At 45.1% G+C, this 16,825-nt stretch overlaps 2 protein-coding genes across 2 annotated transcripts; both read right to left on the bottom strand.

Moving 5' to 3' along the window:
- Nucleotides 1-257: 257 nt before the first annotated feature.
- Nucleotides 258-5,379, bottom strand: LOC118125933. The gene is made up of 7 exons (XM_035185017.2): nt 5,233-5,379; nt 4,423-4,542; nt 3,989-4,354; nt 3,759-3,872; nt 2,840-3,415; nt 2,573-2,689; nt 258-2,454 (listed from the first exon to the last, which is right to left on the bottom strand). The coding sequence occupies exons 1-7, from the start codon at nt 5,312-5,314 to the stop codon at nt 1,853-1,855; spliced, it is 1,977 nt and encodes a 658-aa protein (XP_035040908.2). The 5' UTR covers nt 5,315-5,379; the 3' UTR covers nt 258-1,852.
- Nucleotides 5,380-5,873: 494 nt separating this feature from the next.
- On the bottom strand, nt 5,874-16,679 carry mfsd14ba (major facilitator superfamily domain containing 14Ba). Its single transcript, XM_035185020.2, has 13 exons — nt 16,671-16,679; nt 15,435-15,734; nt 13,430-13,528; nt 13,173-13,235; nt 12,902-13,029; nt 12,656-12,770; nt 11,279-11,497; nt 10,949-11,062; nt 10,677-10,748; nt 10,433-10,545; nt 9,705-9,802; nt 8,607-8,770; nt 5,874-8,110 (listed from the first exon to the last, which is right to left on the bottom strand). Exons 1-13 carry the CDS (start codon nt 16,677-16,679, stop codon nt 7,838-7,840), a joined length of 1,767 nt encoding a protein of 588 aa, XP_035040911.2. The 3' UTR covers nt 5,874-7,837.
- Nucleotides 16,680-16,825: the final 146 nt, after the last annotated feature.

Below are 16,825 nucleotides of genomic sequence, written 5' to 3'. Positions count from 1 at the left end.
GAGATCTGATTTCCATTGGAAGAGTGTGATCACACAGCGCCATCTAGAGGAGCATTAGAGAATCACAACTGTTCAACATGTGTTGTCGCAGGAGATAAGATATATTTTATTTTCCTGGATGTAAAATACAAGCTGGAGCAAGTTTCAATGATGTGAGAACACAGTGTTGATTTGTAAAAATTATCTTCTGACTTATAACAAAAAGCTGTGAATATTATATTAAAGTTTTAGAAAGAAAGAAAATCAAGAGGCTACAGTTTCAGCATGTACATTTTATTTTATTATACATGTAAATACATATAAATGTCATGATTGAGATCCACTCATTTACTAAGACAGTAACTGTGATTCTGATAAGGCACCGAGTTTAAACACGCATGTGCAAACACAGAAAGAGAACGGTGCAATTCAAAAAAACATGTTTTAAAAAAAACACTTTTAATCACTGCTAGTACTTAGAAGGAATCATTATTGCTCCAAGAGTTTTATGTTTCACCAAAACCCCAAAATTATATATGTAACACTGAAAAAGAGACAGAAACTTAGAAACATAGATTAAAAAAGATGTATAAAATTAAATATTTTCACAGCTCTGCAGCAGCTGATAAGATCGACACTAGAATAAAAACTCCACAAGTCGATTAAGAAAATATTAATGTAACATCTTCTGACTCATAAAACAATACCTTAAGGTTACAGTGCTTTTATAGTAGAATTGCCCGTTAATGAAACACATTAAGTTTGAGTATATTTCTACATGATCTGCATCAGTCTTCAAACTCAACATTTCAAAAATCGGTTTTGGTAACAACTTAGATTTTTTTCCCATATAAATGCTCAATTAAAAAAATACAGATGAACGTTACACGTCAAATACGTTTGTACAAATATAATATATAGAGCCCGACTGATATGTCCGTTGGCCGGTTCTATATATTTGGTTATATTCGTGTTTTCCTTTTGTAAAAAATAACCTTCGTGGTAAAACTGTAAAATATCAAACCTCAATACATTTCTTTGTCGTAAGGGTTTGATTACATCTTTGGAATCGTTGATAAATTATTTTTGATATATAGAATATATCAGTATCGTAAATGTTTTACTCCCCAGTATCCAACATCTGTATCAGTCAGGCTCTTTCTTCAATTCTTAAAGTTTAAAAAAATGTTTTTCTGTAGCATCAAAGCTGTGAATTAAACTTTGTTTTCCTCTCAACACTTTCAGTTGGTCGTCAGTCGACACATCGTGAACCAGAACAACAACGACTTTTCTACCGGAAGATAAAAACTTTGGCTCATAACAGAATGTCTCCAAACCTCATCACGGAGATGCTAACATGTTGCTGTTAGCATTAAGGTGCTAGCTTTAGCAAGTTAATCAGCTGGTGCGTAACATTTTAAATACAACATTTTAATCCTTCATAATGAAATGAAAAGTGCCAATGATACAAATTAGTAATGGTATGCTAACCTACTGTTAGCATGTTAGCGCATGGCTAAACTGAAGCCACACAACGTTTAAAGGTGTTTCTGAAACACTTTTGATCTTATTTGTTGAATTCATAATAAATAAACTTGTCTCAATGGGGGGGGTGAGATGTATCGTTGCATGTTTTCAAGGTTTAACCTGCTGTTGCTAACTTTGATCCATCAGTCCGACCTGTTCTGATCTGAATACAGGACCAGTGTCTTCGCTACAATAAGACCGACACGTCCACCTGGTTTAAATAAAGCTGCCCTTCTGCACTTCTGAGGTCATGCTGGTGTTTAAACGAGGTGTGATCAGCTAGTAACACAGCTGAATTATGGGTAAAGCTACGAGAATAAGACTCTAAAATGATCTCGACTCCGACCTAAACTTCCTCTGACGCACTGTGGATCGTCTCGATTATCTTCTTCTTCAGTTTCTTCACTTTGTCCGGCGGCGTCTCGTTCAGACACTCCTCCACGTACTTCAGGAAGCCGGCGTGCGGCGAGACCGTTTGACTCTGACAGAACGTCCTCATGAGATCCAGCATGATGCCGGTAGTGGGCGCCGCTCGTTTGCGCCCTGACACCCGGCTGCCGGTGTGAGAGGAGGATGTGGAGGGCGGCGGGGAGGAAGAGGGGGAGGAGTGCCGGGAGTCTGGGGGTGTCGGTGAGGGCGGGGCTTCGAAGCCTTGCGGCATGACGTTCAGCTTGGCAGCGGTTTGACTGGCAGCGTGGTAGTGGAGGGTGGGGGGCGTGGCCTGGCTGTCCAGGTGGAGGGGGCCGGACTCCTGCGGTTGGTGGAAGTGGAGGTCTTCAGGTCGCTCGTCCTCGTCGCAGGAGTCACAGAGGAACATCAGATCCCGGTAATGTTTCCACTTGGGAACATAAAAGTCCTCAGAACCACACGTCTTGTTGGAACTCACCGCTTTGTGTTCTCGCTGGAAGATGGTTCGCAGGTTCCTGAACTTTGCCTTGATGTCGTCCACTGAAGGACGAAGAACAGAAGAACCTGTTACTCTGATACAGACACGTAAACTGCTGAGATCACAGTTTGATCGGAGACGTCTCCATCAGCTCCATTTATGAGACACCATGGTCGTTACCTGTGAAGGGGACGGACTCGTTGTGCGACATGAGGCCGCTCAGCGTCTCCAACAGGCTCTGCCTCAGCAGACGGTTCCTGTAACTCTCGGACTTGTGGTTCCACAGACAGCTGCGCTCTGGAAGAAGAGAAACGACCTCAGCTCTCAACACTAAATCAAAGTAGAAGGGAGCTCATAGCTTCGTGGTAAGTTAGAATGTAAACATACATTTATACATTTAACAGATTCAACATTATTCTCTCAAACCTCAGCAGCGACGCCACCTACCGGAGTAAAAAGATATGAGCTGCTGAACCTTGGCCTCGCTCCAGTGGCAGCGGGGGTCTGCGCCCGCTCTGCCGTCCGACTCGACAGGCACGGACACATAGAAACTCAGAGGGGAGGAGCTTGTGCAGGGTTTGGTGTCGGTTGGTGAAGAAGATGGCGAGGTTGGAAGTGCGGCTGTTTGGTTTGATAGCTTGAGGTTGTCTGGAGACGCCAAGAGGAGGATTTGGTATCCGGCGCTGCTGTTGGTCCTGGCGTTGCTCTGAGCGGAGCTGGTGGGAGCCGAGGCGTTGTTGACCATGATGCTGTTGGTGTGGGCGGAGCTGGAGGAGAAGCTGCTCAGCGTGGAGGTGGGGGTTTGGTTCCCCTGCTCCACGTCCTTGTCGTCCTGCGGCACCAGAGCCTGCAGGTCGTCCGTGCCGTCGTCTTCGTCGCAGGACTCGCAGAGGAAGAGCAGCTGCTGGTAGTGCTTCCACTTGGACACGTAGAGTTTGTCCGAAGCCCGGCTGGCGTGGACCGCCTTAAACTCGCGGTTAAAAACCGTCCGGAGGTTCTTGAACTTGCACTTTATGTCTTCAACTGCAAAACAACAACAAAGGTCAACAAAGACGAGTCAATAATACGTTAAACTTGTTTCAGCTCTTTTTTCTCTGACAGATTTCAGTTTGCTGTGACTTAACTCATTTTTTCTGAACGACGCTTTTTGGACACTTTTAGCTCATAGTTCTGGTTTTAGCACCTTTTTAAACCCACTAGATTCTAACTGCTCCGCACTGGAAGATGGACGACATGACAGCTCCCAAAGTGAGGCCAAAACGTCTTGAATCCCCCTGGTGGCTGGCTGCAGTATAGCTCATAAAGCCCCCCCCCCACAGTATATAATGTTGAAGATGTTAAAGAAGCAGAAGAATCAGATGTTTACCTGAGAAAGACACTGACTGGTCGGACAGCTGCGCTCTCAGAGCCTCCAGCAGCCTCAGCCTCAGCTGTCGGTTGTTGTGGTTTTCAGACTTCTTGTTCCACAGACAGCCGTGTTCTGCAACAACAACAACAACAACAACAACAACAACAACAACAACTGCTGTCAGCTCTCACTGTGTGTTTTCATACATCAGTCAGTGAATCATCCTGAAGCTTCAGTCTGTGTTTTACCGCAGTAGAAGGTGATCAGTGCTCGCTCCCTCTCTTCGGTCCAGTAACATTTGAGCAGCATGTTGGAGGGCACGCAGGAGGAGGAGGTGGAGGGGAAGGAGGTGGGCGGGTTGGGGAGGGAGGAGATGATCAGTCCCTGGGATGAAGCGACGGACTGGGCCTCCTCCTGGGGGAGAGTCAGCTGCGGCTGCTCGTCCCCGCGGGCGTCCTGCTCCCAGCAGCCCTGCAGGAACATCAGCTGCTGGTAGTGCTTCCACTGCGGCTCGAACACGTGGTCCAGCCTGCACACCTTGCTCGCCCGCACCAGTTTGTACTGGCGCCGAAAGGTGGTGCGGAGGTTCTTGAACTTGTTCTTAATGTCTTCCACTGGAGAGAAGAGGAACATGAGCGGTTCTCCTGACTGCAGGTGTGGGCGTGTCGCGGTGCGGTCCTACCTGTGAAGGGGTTGGGTGGAGGCAGCGTGGACAGGATGACCCGCAGCTGCTCCAGGGTTCTCCAGCGCAGCTTCCGGCTCTTGTAGCTCTCGGACCGGTGGTTCCACAGGCAGCTGTGCTCTGGGGAGGAAACACAAAACACCTGTGAGTGTCAGGGTGTGAAGGGTCGTCCCACTGGCTGAACTGGACCAACACCACAGTATCATCAGGGTGTGATGAGTCGTCCCACTGGCTGAACTGGACCAACACCACAGTATCATCAGGGTGTGAAGGGTCGTCCCACTGGCTGAACTGGACCAACACCACAGTGTCATCAGGGTGTGAAGGGTCGTCCCACTGGCTGAACTGGACCAACACCACAGTGTCATCAGGGTGTGGAGAGTCGTCCCACTGGCTGAACTGGTAATCACGGTAAGAAGTATGACATAAACTGTACATTGGTTTATAACCTCAGCTCCACAGGTTTAACTGGTCAAATCACAAAGTCACTGGTTAACACTTTGTCATTGATCAGCTTCTAATCCAATAGTACTAATACTAATACTAAAGCTACAGCTGTTTAACTTTAACTGCAGATTAATAACATGTTATAATCCGATTTCATCATTTTAACTCTTATTTATTTAATTAATATACAGTCAGATGTGTTTAGAGGAAACATCTGTCTCCGGTTGCTCGTCGCCATTGCTGTGCCGCTCGTCGCTCCCCTCGGGCAACAGTTGCCTCGGTTTGTTGCGGGTGTGGATGAAACGTGTGAGCCAAGATGGCGCCGGAGGGAGGAGGAGGGTCTGTGGCGCGGAGGTGACTCACTGGAGAAGAAGCAGATCAGAGTCTTCTCCTTCTCTTCAGTCCAGAATCTGTCCGCGGAGAAACTGAAAGGAGACGCCGCCATGTTGGTGTTGCTGCCCCCCCCACCTCAGTCTGCTCACGTGACTCACTACACGGGCTCTGATTGGACTCCTGGACAGTTCCGCGTGTTGCCCAGTAGAGGTCGCTAAAGCAACGTGGAGGTTTCTTTTTTTAAACTCAAATTTCATACTTTTTATATTCAATAAACATAAAACACTATTTTACAACCTTACATTAAAAATAACACACTATTATAAACATAAAACACTATTTTACAACCTTACATTAAAAATAACACACTATTATAAACATAAAACACTATTTTATAACCTTATATTAGAAATAACACACAATTATAATAAATATACAATACGGAGTAAAAAAAGAAAATAATCATATAAAATATTTATATTATTTATATATATATATAATTTGATTAAAATAAATGTAGGCAATGAAAGTTAATATACTCAAATGTATATGGCTACATAACGGCACTATCAATGTTATTTTTAAGTTCCCATGTCCTACCAGAACATACTCTATATATATATATATATATATACACATAAATATCGTCAATAAAAAAAGTCCCATCATGCTCGTGTTGTTCCTTTTTAATTTCCATTAACCTTGTACACTTTCAGACGAGACACTAGACAAAGTGTATTTACAGTGAATCTTTGTGTACATTTGCTTTGCTCACATACATTCAGTCCATGTATTTACAGTTCCACTGGCACTGAACCATCTGAATTAAATCACACTTCAGTATTTAGATGCACACTAATGTCCCAATTATCATCTGTAGATTTGCACAGATTAAGAAAAGTCAATGAAATGCAGATGTTTTAATGTTTAAATGAATAAAAGTGGTGGATTCATTAATGAAATTTAAAAGCTGGGGATAAAAATAAACATGTGACAGGATCAGAAACCAGTGTGCATGTAAACACAGTCAGGTGTAAATAACAGAAGCGGGGGGGATTATGTATCTGTTCCCAAGTCTGATCTGAACAAATTTCTTTTTGACAGTTTAGCTGCACAAGAGGAATTGAACCCCCTCCACCACCTCCACCCACTGTTTTAGTGCCATTGAGCATCACAGGACAAAAACGCTGAAGGAAACCTTCTCATAAACCAGACTTCACTTTTACATTATATACAAACCAAAATATTCACATTATTTCATGTACATTTTAAGGTCATAAAGGAAAATAACTCTGTGCCACTTAAACTCTGTTAAACTCTCGTAGAATCTCTGTCTGATGCTTCAAGTATAAATTCATTCGCAGGATTTTCACTGCTGTCAGACAGAAAAACCTCAAACCTGCAACACACCAGAAAGTCCAGTTCAAAGATCTCATGGTGTAAAGGAAAAACACTTGCAATGCCATAAATATACTTGTTTTTAACTACGTGTACACGTCATGGCTGCCTCGCATATAAGTACAAGTACACTCAAGAGTATCTGGTTTGGTACAAGTTTGAATCCAAGCTACACAACTCTGTGGTGTCGTCCTGCCAACTAGTGACATTAGTCATAAAATAATTTTAAGTGAGCTAAAAAACTATTTTGCAGCTCTGAGGTTTTTCCACTGTCAGCAGCCAGCAGCTGTTTCATAAAGTGACAATGATATAAAAATAAAAGTGATGGAAAAGGAGTGAATCCAGGTTATGTATGATTTAAAAACATTTATCTGAGGTAGTGACAAACACCTGGTGAAGTCAGGAGTGGAGCTTATACACTGAGGTCCTTTTTCTAACTGAAATGATTTAGTTTCTCGTAATTCCCTAAAATATTAGCAATAAATATACTAATGCCCAAAATGCAGTGCTTGCACCAATGAAAATGACCATTAAACTAGATACTTGAAGATGTTGGACTTCAGTCGTCTCATCTCTCAGATCTTCACATTCATTCCTTGGCATCAATAACTCAGACATTTAAAAAGAATACAAATCCCTAAACTCTGGAAATATGGAAAAAAGTAAATATGCTGCAGACTTTATACAAAAAACAGTAAAAAATGAAACACGACATTAAAATACAACGTTAAAATAAAACAGCTGAAGGTAAAAATACTTTTTTCTTGTTTATCACAAATAAAAAAAACAATCAACAACTTCAAGCTTTAAGGTGAACGAGCACGTCTCTCTCTCTTGACATGATTGACAGCTGGTTCCTCGTCCTCTCAATCACATGATGGTTTCACCCGTGGTCGTCGTTTGAGTCCCACGTCCGTCTGTCAATCACAAAATTGTATCCGTCTCCTCCATTCAGAAAAATAATAATGACATCTTATTTGCAGCTCTTTGCTCCCGCCCCTTCGTTGAAGAACCGTCCTCATTGGTCGCTCACGTGATGTTACTGTCTCTGCTCCTGACCTGTGGCATTAGCTCCTCCTTCTGGTGGAGGAACAATGCTGTTGGAGCTCCTCGCTGTCTGACTTTGAAAGTACTTAGTTCCACCCTGCGGCAAAAATCTTCATCTTTTTTTTGCTAAATGTCAATCAGTGAAACTATAAACGTAAGCCCCACCCTCTGTGGCTCTTGTACCTGTCCGTCAAACGATGCTGTCCTGCAGCAGAGGCTCAAAGTCCTCGTCGCTAGTGGTGGGAGGGGCCTCCTCGTCGCTGCCCGGGAGCGGCGTGTTGATGTGGACGCCAGCCAGCGAGGACATGGACTCTTTGCTGTCCGGGTGTGGCTTGTCGCTGAGGGACAGGTGGGAGGAAGAGGAGGAGCAGGAGGGTTTGTCTGGGATGAAGAGAGCCACGAAGAAGGCGACCACCACGGTGCACGCACCCAACAGGAAGGGCGGGCCGGGGATGAGCGCTCGCTGAGAGAGACAGAGGAGAAGATATTATTTTTTTAATCTGGAGGATAACTGAGTTGACATATGTTCATGTTGCTGCTTTTTTCATTTTATCTGCTTAGCATATTTAACTAAAAAGTTAGAAAACCCTCCCTGCGGTTGTACCGTCCACCAACCAGTGCAGCGTCAGCCTACAAACATCTATTCATCATCATCATCATCATCATCATCTTCATCATCATCGTGGCCTACGATCCCCAAACTCTGATCAGTTCATCTGTCCACATGAACATTTGAACCAAATTTGAAAAACTTCTCTCCAGGTGTTCTTGACATGAGATGACACCTGAAGAACAGAATTCCTCTGGCTACTTGCTGTCGTCTGCAACTTATGCCTATTCATGCCTCATATTCATGCCTCACACATGAATATGCCCTGGGCCACATGCGAAGGACCAGCTACTCAGAACACTGGGAAACAGGTTTTTGCTGTAATGATGAGAGCGGAGAGCAAGCGCACCTCAGTGGGACTCTCCAGAGGCAGCGGGTCGACGTTGAACTCTCCCTGGATGGGGTCGATGGTGTTGAGCTCAACGTTGAAGAGGAAGAAGATGAATCCGTACAGAGCCGGACCCAGACCGTTACACAGACCCCTGATCCCAGTGATCATCCCCTGAACCACACCTGAGAGGGAGGAGAGATGTAAGTGAGGAGAGAGGAGAGGAGAGGAGAGGAGAGGGAGAGGGAGAGGAGAGGAGGGAGAGAGGAGAGGAGAGGAGAGGAGAGGTGAGGTGAGAGAGGAGGGAGGAGGGGAGAGGAGAGGGGAGAGGAGAGGAGAGAGAGAGGAGAGGAGAGGTGAGGAGGGAGAGGGAGGAGGAGAGGAGAGGTGAGAGGAGGTGAGAGGAGAGGAGAGGAGAGGAGAGGAGGTGAGGAGGTGAGGTTGAAGGAGAGGAGAGGAGAGAGGAGAGGAGGTGAGGTGAGGTGAGGTGAGGTGAGGTTGAAGGAGAGGAGGGAGAGAGGAGGGAGAGGAGGAGGTGTGAGGTGAGGTGAGGTGAAGTGAGGTTGAAGGAGAGGAGAGGTTGAAGGAGAGGAGAGGAGGGAGTTGAGGAGGGAGAGGAGAGGAGAGGAGAGGAGAGGAGAGGTTGAAGGAGAGGAGAGGTGAGGTGAGGTTGAAGGAGAGGAGAGGAGAGGTTGAAGGAGAGGAGAGGTAGAGGTGAGGTGAGGAGAGGTTGAAGGAGAGAGGAGAGGAGAGGAGAGGTGAGGTTGAAGGAGAGGAGAGAGGAGAGGAGAGGTTGAAGGAGAGGAGAGAGGAGAGGAGAGGTTGAAGGAGAGGAGAGGGTTGAAGGAGAGAGAGGAGAGGAGAGAGGAGAGGAGAGGAGAGGAGAGGAGAGGAGAGGAGAGGAGAGGAGAGGAGAGGTGAGGTGAGGTGAGGTGAGGAGAGGAGAGGAGAGGAGGAGAGAGGGAGAGGGAGAGGGAGAGAGGAGAGGAGAGGGAGAGAGGGAGAGGGAGAGGAGAGGAGAGGTTGAAGGAGAGGAGAGGAGAGGAGAGGTTAGAGGAGAGGAGAGGTTGAAGGAGAGGAGAGGTTGAAGGAGAGGAGAGGAGAGGTTGTCTTTGTCACCTTGTTTGTCAGGATCAGCTGAGTGCGACACCAGAGCAGAAACAGCTGGGAAGGTGATGGAGGACATTGCTGCTACAGCTCCTGCTGCCCAAATCATCCTGTTCACACACACACACACACACACACACAAACACACACACACACACACACACACACAGACAGAGTTAGAGTAAAGGTAGAGGTGTGTCTCAGTCTGTTCACTGACCTTCATGCACAAAACAAGAAAGAGTAAAATACAGAGTGTTTGTGAAAGAGAAAGACGTTCGTGTTAACGTGCATCTCAGACCTGGAGTAGTTAAGACTGTTCTGTAGTTGAGTTGTTTCCTGTGGCAGATGTTTGCATTTTGGATTTGTTAGTTCCTGTTTTACTTTGAAGTTTCTCACCCAGTATGTTGATCACCTGCTTTACTTCCTGTTTCTGCCCTGATGTGTTTCACCTGTGTTCATCTCTGTGACTCAGTCGTCTTGTTCACGATCTTTACTTTTGTTCTCGTGTGTTTTTCTTTACTTCTGGTTCCGTTCCGGAGTTTTCCAGTGATTTTCTATTTTGGAGTTAATGGACTTTGTCGCCAACTCACCTGAAAAGAACCGGCCTCCCAGCGACTGTAAGTCTGTTTATTTTCTGTTTTATAATTGTTTTGCTGCCAGGTCTGTCATTTGCATTAAACAAATCTCATTGTTACACACACGCACACAGACACACATAGACACACACACAGAGTTCTCACCATGGCTCTGATCCGAAGCCGTACCAGGCCAGCTGCAGGATCTGGAAACCCAAACCCAACAGAACCGTGTTCTTATTACCCAGAGTTCTCATCAGCAGCGTGAGGAAGAGAGTCTGAGGAGACAGAGCAGAAATTAATATAGATGTAATTAGCATTTATATATTATTATAATAAGTTGTATGTCATCTGTGTAAACAAATCACATATAGATTTAATCTGGATATGTAAATATAGAGTTTGTTACCTGTGCTATGATGGACAGAATCCCCACCACTCCAATGAACACAGCGATGGTTGTGGAGGAGAAATTTATGACCTGGTGTGGGACAGAAATTAATATTCAAGATCGTGTGGGATCAAACCACCGACCTTCTGCTTTGTGAACGACCCGCTTTATCTCAGCCATCAAACTTTGTGTTCCCAGATTATTAATTCAAGAACAAGCTTTTCAAATTTCCTCAGGTCCGGCACACATGTGCTTTAACAGGATCAACACAGCATCAGGCTGCGACTCACCTGTCTCAGGTAGAGGAAGAAGCTGGAGTACTGTCCGGCCTCCGGCAGGTACGACAGGAACACAGTGATGCAGATCAGTAAGATGGTCGGGTCCTGACCCACTTTCCTCAGCGACTGAAGGAGAGAGAGAGGAAATCAAACACAGACGCCGTCAGACGATCAGCTCGTCATCAGGAGCTGCAGAAACAAGTCCTGCTGATAATCGTGCTTGACCAATAGCTGTTTTTTTTGTTCTATGAGAATCAAATTAATGCAACTTATCATCTTATGAACGAATCATTCTGCTATAAATTCAATATCCAATCAGATTGTGAACTGTGTGTTACTGACAGCGAAGGGGTCGGCCTGCTCCCAGGAGATCGGCGCCCCCCACGTGTTGAGCCTCATCTTGTCCGGCAGGGACTCGGGCACGGCGAGCAGGATGAAGCCGATGTCGGCCAGAGCGATCAGCGTGGCCAACAGGACCACCAGGTTGTCCCCGTACCAGGCGGACAGATACGCCCCGATGGCCGGACTCGTCACCAGGCTGGCTGCAAAGGTCGCCGACACCTAGAGGATCGAGAGAAAGACGAGAGGATCCGGTTTAGACGTCTGCAGAGAAACGACCAATCACACTGACGGAGCAGCACAGGTACATGTCACTCTACTCCTGTCAGAGGTCAGAGGTCAGCATCTGTCGGGCTGTGTCGCTAACATCAACAGGCTAAAATGCTAGTAATCAAATACGTGACTCACTTCTGGTGGGAAACAGCTGAACAGTGAAAATACTGAATAATGACGAGAAACAGAAACTGTCGGATATAAAGAGCTTTACTTAGCAAATTTCATTTTGTGAGTGTTAAATTGAATTGTTATTAACAGACCTCGTGATGTCAGTGATTGGGTTTACGTCATCATTACGATCATGGATGTTTCATATTCTAGATGTTTTTATGTATTAAATATCTGATGTTTTATAGAAACATCTGTGATTGTTCAACAGTTGAAATGACTTGCAGCAGGTTTCACTTGATGTATAAAGTCATTAGAAATAATTAGAATAGCAGCTCAGTAGAGAATCTACACACAATGATTTAGTTCTTATAGCAGCAATTTAAAAAGTAATGAGAAGTTGAAACAGTGCTCTGTGTTGTGATGTTGAAGAAAGTGGAAAAACATCACAGGTCCACACTACAAGTTAAGTAGGTTCTTCTCAGGCCACCTCCCTCCATGTTTGTTGGAAATGGTTTTAGTAGTTTTGCAGACGCAGGTGAAATCACATCCTCAGTGACAGACGTAATAATTCAAACATGAAGGTGCTTTTATCCTCAGATGTTTTCCTGCTCTCAGCTCATGTTCGTGCTCAGATTCCGCTGACGACTCAGTTTTGTCCCTGATGCAGATTCAGTGTCGGCCATTCGACGCCAGCATCCTTCATCTGAAACGATGAAGTCATGGTGGCGCTTATGTCATCGCCTCCTCTGTGACACTTTACAGATGCTCTACGGAGAAGCTTTTATTTCATACATTATGAAACGGCCCATCTCGTAGCTTCCTGATAGTGAGTCACTGCAGCGTCCTGTCTCTCCTGCTCAGTGGACAAATTCTATTCTTTTGTCTAATAAACGCAACGATGGCTGAAGCTCTTCACGAGTCACGAGGGACCATCACTGTGAAACCCTGTCCGGCAACAGACATAATGTTCACACACCTTTTAAAGGCTCTTACCAGACCGTAGGCTGTGCTCCTCTCTCTCGCTGTCGTCACGTCGGAGACGTAGGCGAAGATGACAGAGAAGGTGACAGAGAACGCTCCAGACATGGAGATCATGGCGAAGTACCACCTGAACACATGAGAGAGAAAATCGAACTCAGCTTCTTCAAACCAAGAAAGAGGAACTGTTCTGTGAAGTAATGACTGACTGTGGCCCAGTGGAAGAGCCGGCTGGATAATGAGCTCATTAGTGAGTCGTACCAGGGGCTGAGCCTCATCAGAGGGATCGGAGCGCAAGTGAAGAAGACGGTGACCAACAGGAAGGAGCGTCGGCCCCACACGTCCGACAGCGCACCAATCAGAGGAGCGGACATGAACGACAGCAGACCCTGGACAGGAAGTAGCAGAGTCAGTGACGATATAAATGAGCGTTTGCGACAGTGAAATGTTCAATTTGATGCTGAATCACTGGAGAACTAAACTCTGAGCATGAGTCATGACGGTGTGAGTCACAGAAGTGAAGAGTTCTCACCTTCACACCCTGAATGAGTCCATTCATCAGAAACGTGTGCTGAGGAAACGTTTCATGTAAAACCTGCAAAAAGAGACAAAACTTCAGCTTCATAATGTTTAAACACTTTATATGTTTCCATCACAGTGAGTTACGAGTCTATAATGACGCTGAATCTTTAACTCTTCTTCGACTTTATCAGCCGTCTCCACGTGGGAGCTAAAGCAATGCTAATGCTAACGTGAGAGCGCCATCTTGCCTCCATCCGCGTAACTCACAGTGAGCATGGGCATGGTGAGAAGACCCCAGGCGAAGAACTCCAGGAAGATCACCACCACGGCGTGATACACACTGGGTCGGCCGATACCCTGCTGGAACTGAAACACACACATTTGATCATTTTTAATAATCGTCTATAAAAGGACCAACTATAATAAACAGTCTGATTAAAGTGGAGCATCAAAGTGGAGCAGGGCACGCGATCAGCCCACTGACACAGATACTCAGGGTTTAGGTGAAGACATGAACCATTTTCTATCTTTAGTTTGAGTTAACGGCTCGTTCGCTGCTGCTCCTCTGTGCCATACATGTCAGTGTCAGCAGGGGGCAGCGTGTCGGATATTCAAGGGAGATCTGTACTTTTATCTAAAGAATTTCTCTGAATCACGAACTGAATACGAAGCATCGACCCACCAGGACGTCACCCACTGGTTTGTGAGCTGCTGGTCTGAAGCCTCAGTTTGACATTGTGTTCAGCGCCATCTTGTTTTTTTTTTAAACCAGAAGTAACCATATTTGGAAGAGCAGGGGGGTGGAGCCTGGCTGAGAGCGCAAGTAAACTGCACACCCACCTACACCCATTGGACGGTACTATCTGTCAATCACACTGTGGTATCTACACCTCCAATACATTTCACTAAATGAACATCAGCTGTATTGAAGTATCATTCATTTACACACTTTTATAAACAAAGGGCCCAGGTAGAAAAATACCGGAATTTGTCTTTGACGAGGAAAATAGAACAGAATATAATAATATGTTTACTTCTGGTTTCAAAAAATCAAGATGGGTTGCGACAAAATGGACCAACTTCGAAACGGCCGCTCACAAACTAGCGGGTGACGTCAGGCTGGGTTGACGCCATAGACTGTAAATAAAGATGGACAACACATCTCCACTTCCTCCCACTATGCAGACATGAGTCAAATATCCTGGATCAGGACGCTGCCATCTTGCACATCTGGAGTCTGTGCAGCAGCAAACATCTGGAACAGGGCCAGGATGGAGAGGGGCCATCGATCCACGTCTCATCCATCATGATGTCCAGGCTTAGAAGTACAAACTAAAACCACACTGATCACAGACGTGAACCCTTAAACATCAGTGTGATGGGAACAACCTGAAATGACTAAATAACAACCAGATTTAATGTAACGTGTCTTTTTAGTTGGTCCACGTCCCATCTTTTCACACGGAGGCTTCACGATGGAGATGATGTCGTCCATATGTATTTACAGTCTCTGATTGTAGCTCGGTGATAATATAACAAAAGTCCGATATCGATTTAATGCTTATTTAAAGTGCTAACGTTAATTAACCTCAGATTAGTCAAATGTTTTCATTCTCGGGCGCAGCAGTGAGTCTTTAGACATGAAAACAACCATGTGACTTTAGTCGTCGGCTGTGAAAACGTCTGTTGGTGTGATTTCTGGTCACATCTCTCGTCCCTGAGTCGCCTGTGATCTGACATTTTCTTTCTGCCAGGAGATGAGGAGGAGGAAAGGCTGCTGCTGCTGTGTGAGATGTTAAAATGGAGGCTGCCCGTGGAGCCTGGATGTGCCCTCGCTGTGCTCGAGGAGGAGAGATGTTACATAACAGATAACTGATCCATCCCCAGCACATCAGCATCACACACAAACACATCTGGATCCGCCCTCAGCCTCTCATCTGAACATCTGGAGCACGGATCAATCCCCTTTTATTACACAGACAAAAACAGTGAAGTGAGCAGCTGTATGATCTATTTATACACATCTGTTAACATCTGCTGATTGAACTTTATCTTTATTAGTGACTGTTTGGATTTGAAAATAAAGAGAATTCCTGGAGGATGTATGATCTAATGTCACATGTTCTCTGAGCCCACAGACACGACACTGACATGACACCGACATGACACCGACATGACACAGACATGACACCGACATGAGATGAGATGAATGTGAACATGAAGCAGGTGATCTGATGGAGCAGAATAAAATGGCGCTGGTCGGTTCACCCACCGCGGATCCGTCCTTCATGATGATCTTCTTGACCAGCACCACCCTCCCGGGCGCCGCCGCCGCTTCCCCCGGCATCTCCTCGCACCTGCCGCGGGTCACGAAGCACCCATGCTGGGTGGATATCCGCGGTTCCCCGGGGGCTTCCAGGATGTGTCCTTCTTTAGCCCCGGAGAGGCTAACCCGAGCTAACGGATTAAAAATAACCGAGATAAAATTTAAACCGTGACGGATACAATCCTCAACTTGTCCCGGTGAAGATCCTCCGTGACGTTTGAGACAGGACTTCCTGTCGGGACCGAGCTTTCACAATAAAAGACTTTACAATCCTTCATAATGAAATACAGACCAGTTCATCTTTATAATATAAATGTTTGTTAACATTGTGGAGTGAACTGTTTTCACTGAATATGAAAATATCTATTTAAGTCATCATTTACAATCATAGGCTGAATTAAAGATGGACGACACGATGGTTTCCCAAAAGTGAAGCCAGTTATCGTGGCTCCCGGCAGCCATGTTCTGTCTGAGCCCGACCCAGTAAGGATTGTAAACCCTCCTCCTCCATGTTAGCAGATGGGACATAGACAAACTACAACAATCAAAGTAAACGTTAAATAAACGTTTGTCAAAGATGGATTCTGTCATTTCAGGTCGTTCTTATCTCACTGATGTTTGTTCAAGTGTTTCTGATCAGTTTGGTTTGAATTAGTTATTTGATGATATAAAAACAGGCTGAGACGTCATGATTGACAGCTGAGACTGACTCCTGATTGGTCGATTGTGTGTATAGGCGGGACCTTGATGTGTAGACTGATGTTATTGGCTCAAGATGGCGGCATGTATCTGATACATTTTGGCTTCATTTCTGGATAGTGGGAGGAAGTGGAGACTCGTCGTCCATCTTTATTTATTTTATTTTGGGGTCGTAGGTTGCAGCAAAATTTTGATTTTTTTTCAACCTGGATTATTCTTAAAATCTGAAATAAACCGGGTAGACCATTTAGTGTGACAAATTTGACTTTTATTTTGAAAGCTACATCCCTCTGCATCCTCTCTCACTTGACACAACTTGGCACATTCCTGGTTTTTAAAGGTCTGACTCCGGTTTGTACCCGGTAAACTCGGGTCTTAATCCGGTTAACCCGGGTCAGACCGGTTCAGGGAACGAACCTGGACAAGGTGCGTTTGATTTAAACACCTGTAAAACTAGAATAATATGGAAATTACTAAAAATACCTGATCCATCGTAACGTCAAGCTGCAAAAAAGCACTGACAACCAAACCGGAAATGGTAAATGGTTTTCATAATCTAAAAAATAAATAAGCGAACAGTTCCAATACATTTGAAGCAGAATTAATTTTATTTAGGTTTAAGGTAAAACCCTGATTCA

This window comes from Hippoglossus stenolepis, chromosome 18, assembly GCF_022539355.2.
Source record: "Hippoglossus stenolepis isolate QCI-W04-F060 chromosome 18, HSTE1.2, whole genome shotgun sequence".
In the NCBI taxonomy this organism is placed as follows: Eukaryota; Metazoa; Chordata; class Actinopteri; order Pleuronectiformes; family Pleuronectidae; genus Hippoglossus; species Hippoglossus stenolepis.
Note: the sequence above shows the minus strand (reverse complement) of the source record. Positions and strands in the feature narration are given on the sequence as shown.

Bases quoted from the DNA above. Each gene is read 5' to 3' on its own strand.
- LOC118125933 (XM_035185017.2), bottom strand. From the start codon at position 5,314: ATGGCGGCGTCTCCTTTCAGTTTCTCCGCGGACAGATTCTGGACTGAA. The intron at 4,543-5,232 runs GTGAGTCACCTC...TTTCCTCCCCAG, and splicing joins TCTGATCTGCTTCTTCTCCA to AGCACAGCTGCCTGTGGAAC. The intron at 2,690-2,839 runs GTAGGTGGCGTC...CTCTTCTTCCAG, and splicing joins GCTCATATCTTTTTACTCCG to AGCGCAGCTGTCTGTGGAAC.
- mfsd14ba (XM_035185020.2), bottom strand. The intron at 10,749-10,948 runs GTGAGTCGCAGC...GTCCCACACCAG, and splicing joins TCTTCCTCTACCTGAGACAG to GTCATAAATTTCTCCTCCAC. The intron at 8,111-8,606 runs GTGCGCTTGCTC...TGTCTCTCTCAG, and splicing joins CTCTGGAGAGTCCCACTGAG to CGAGCGCTCATCCCCGGCCC.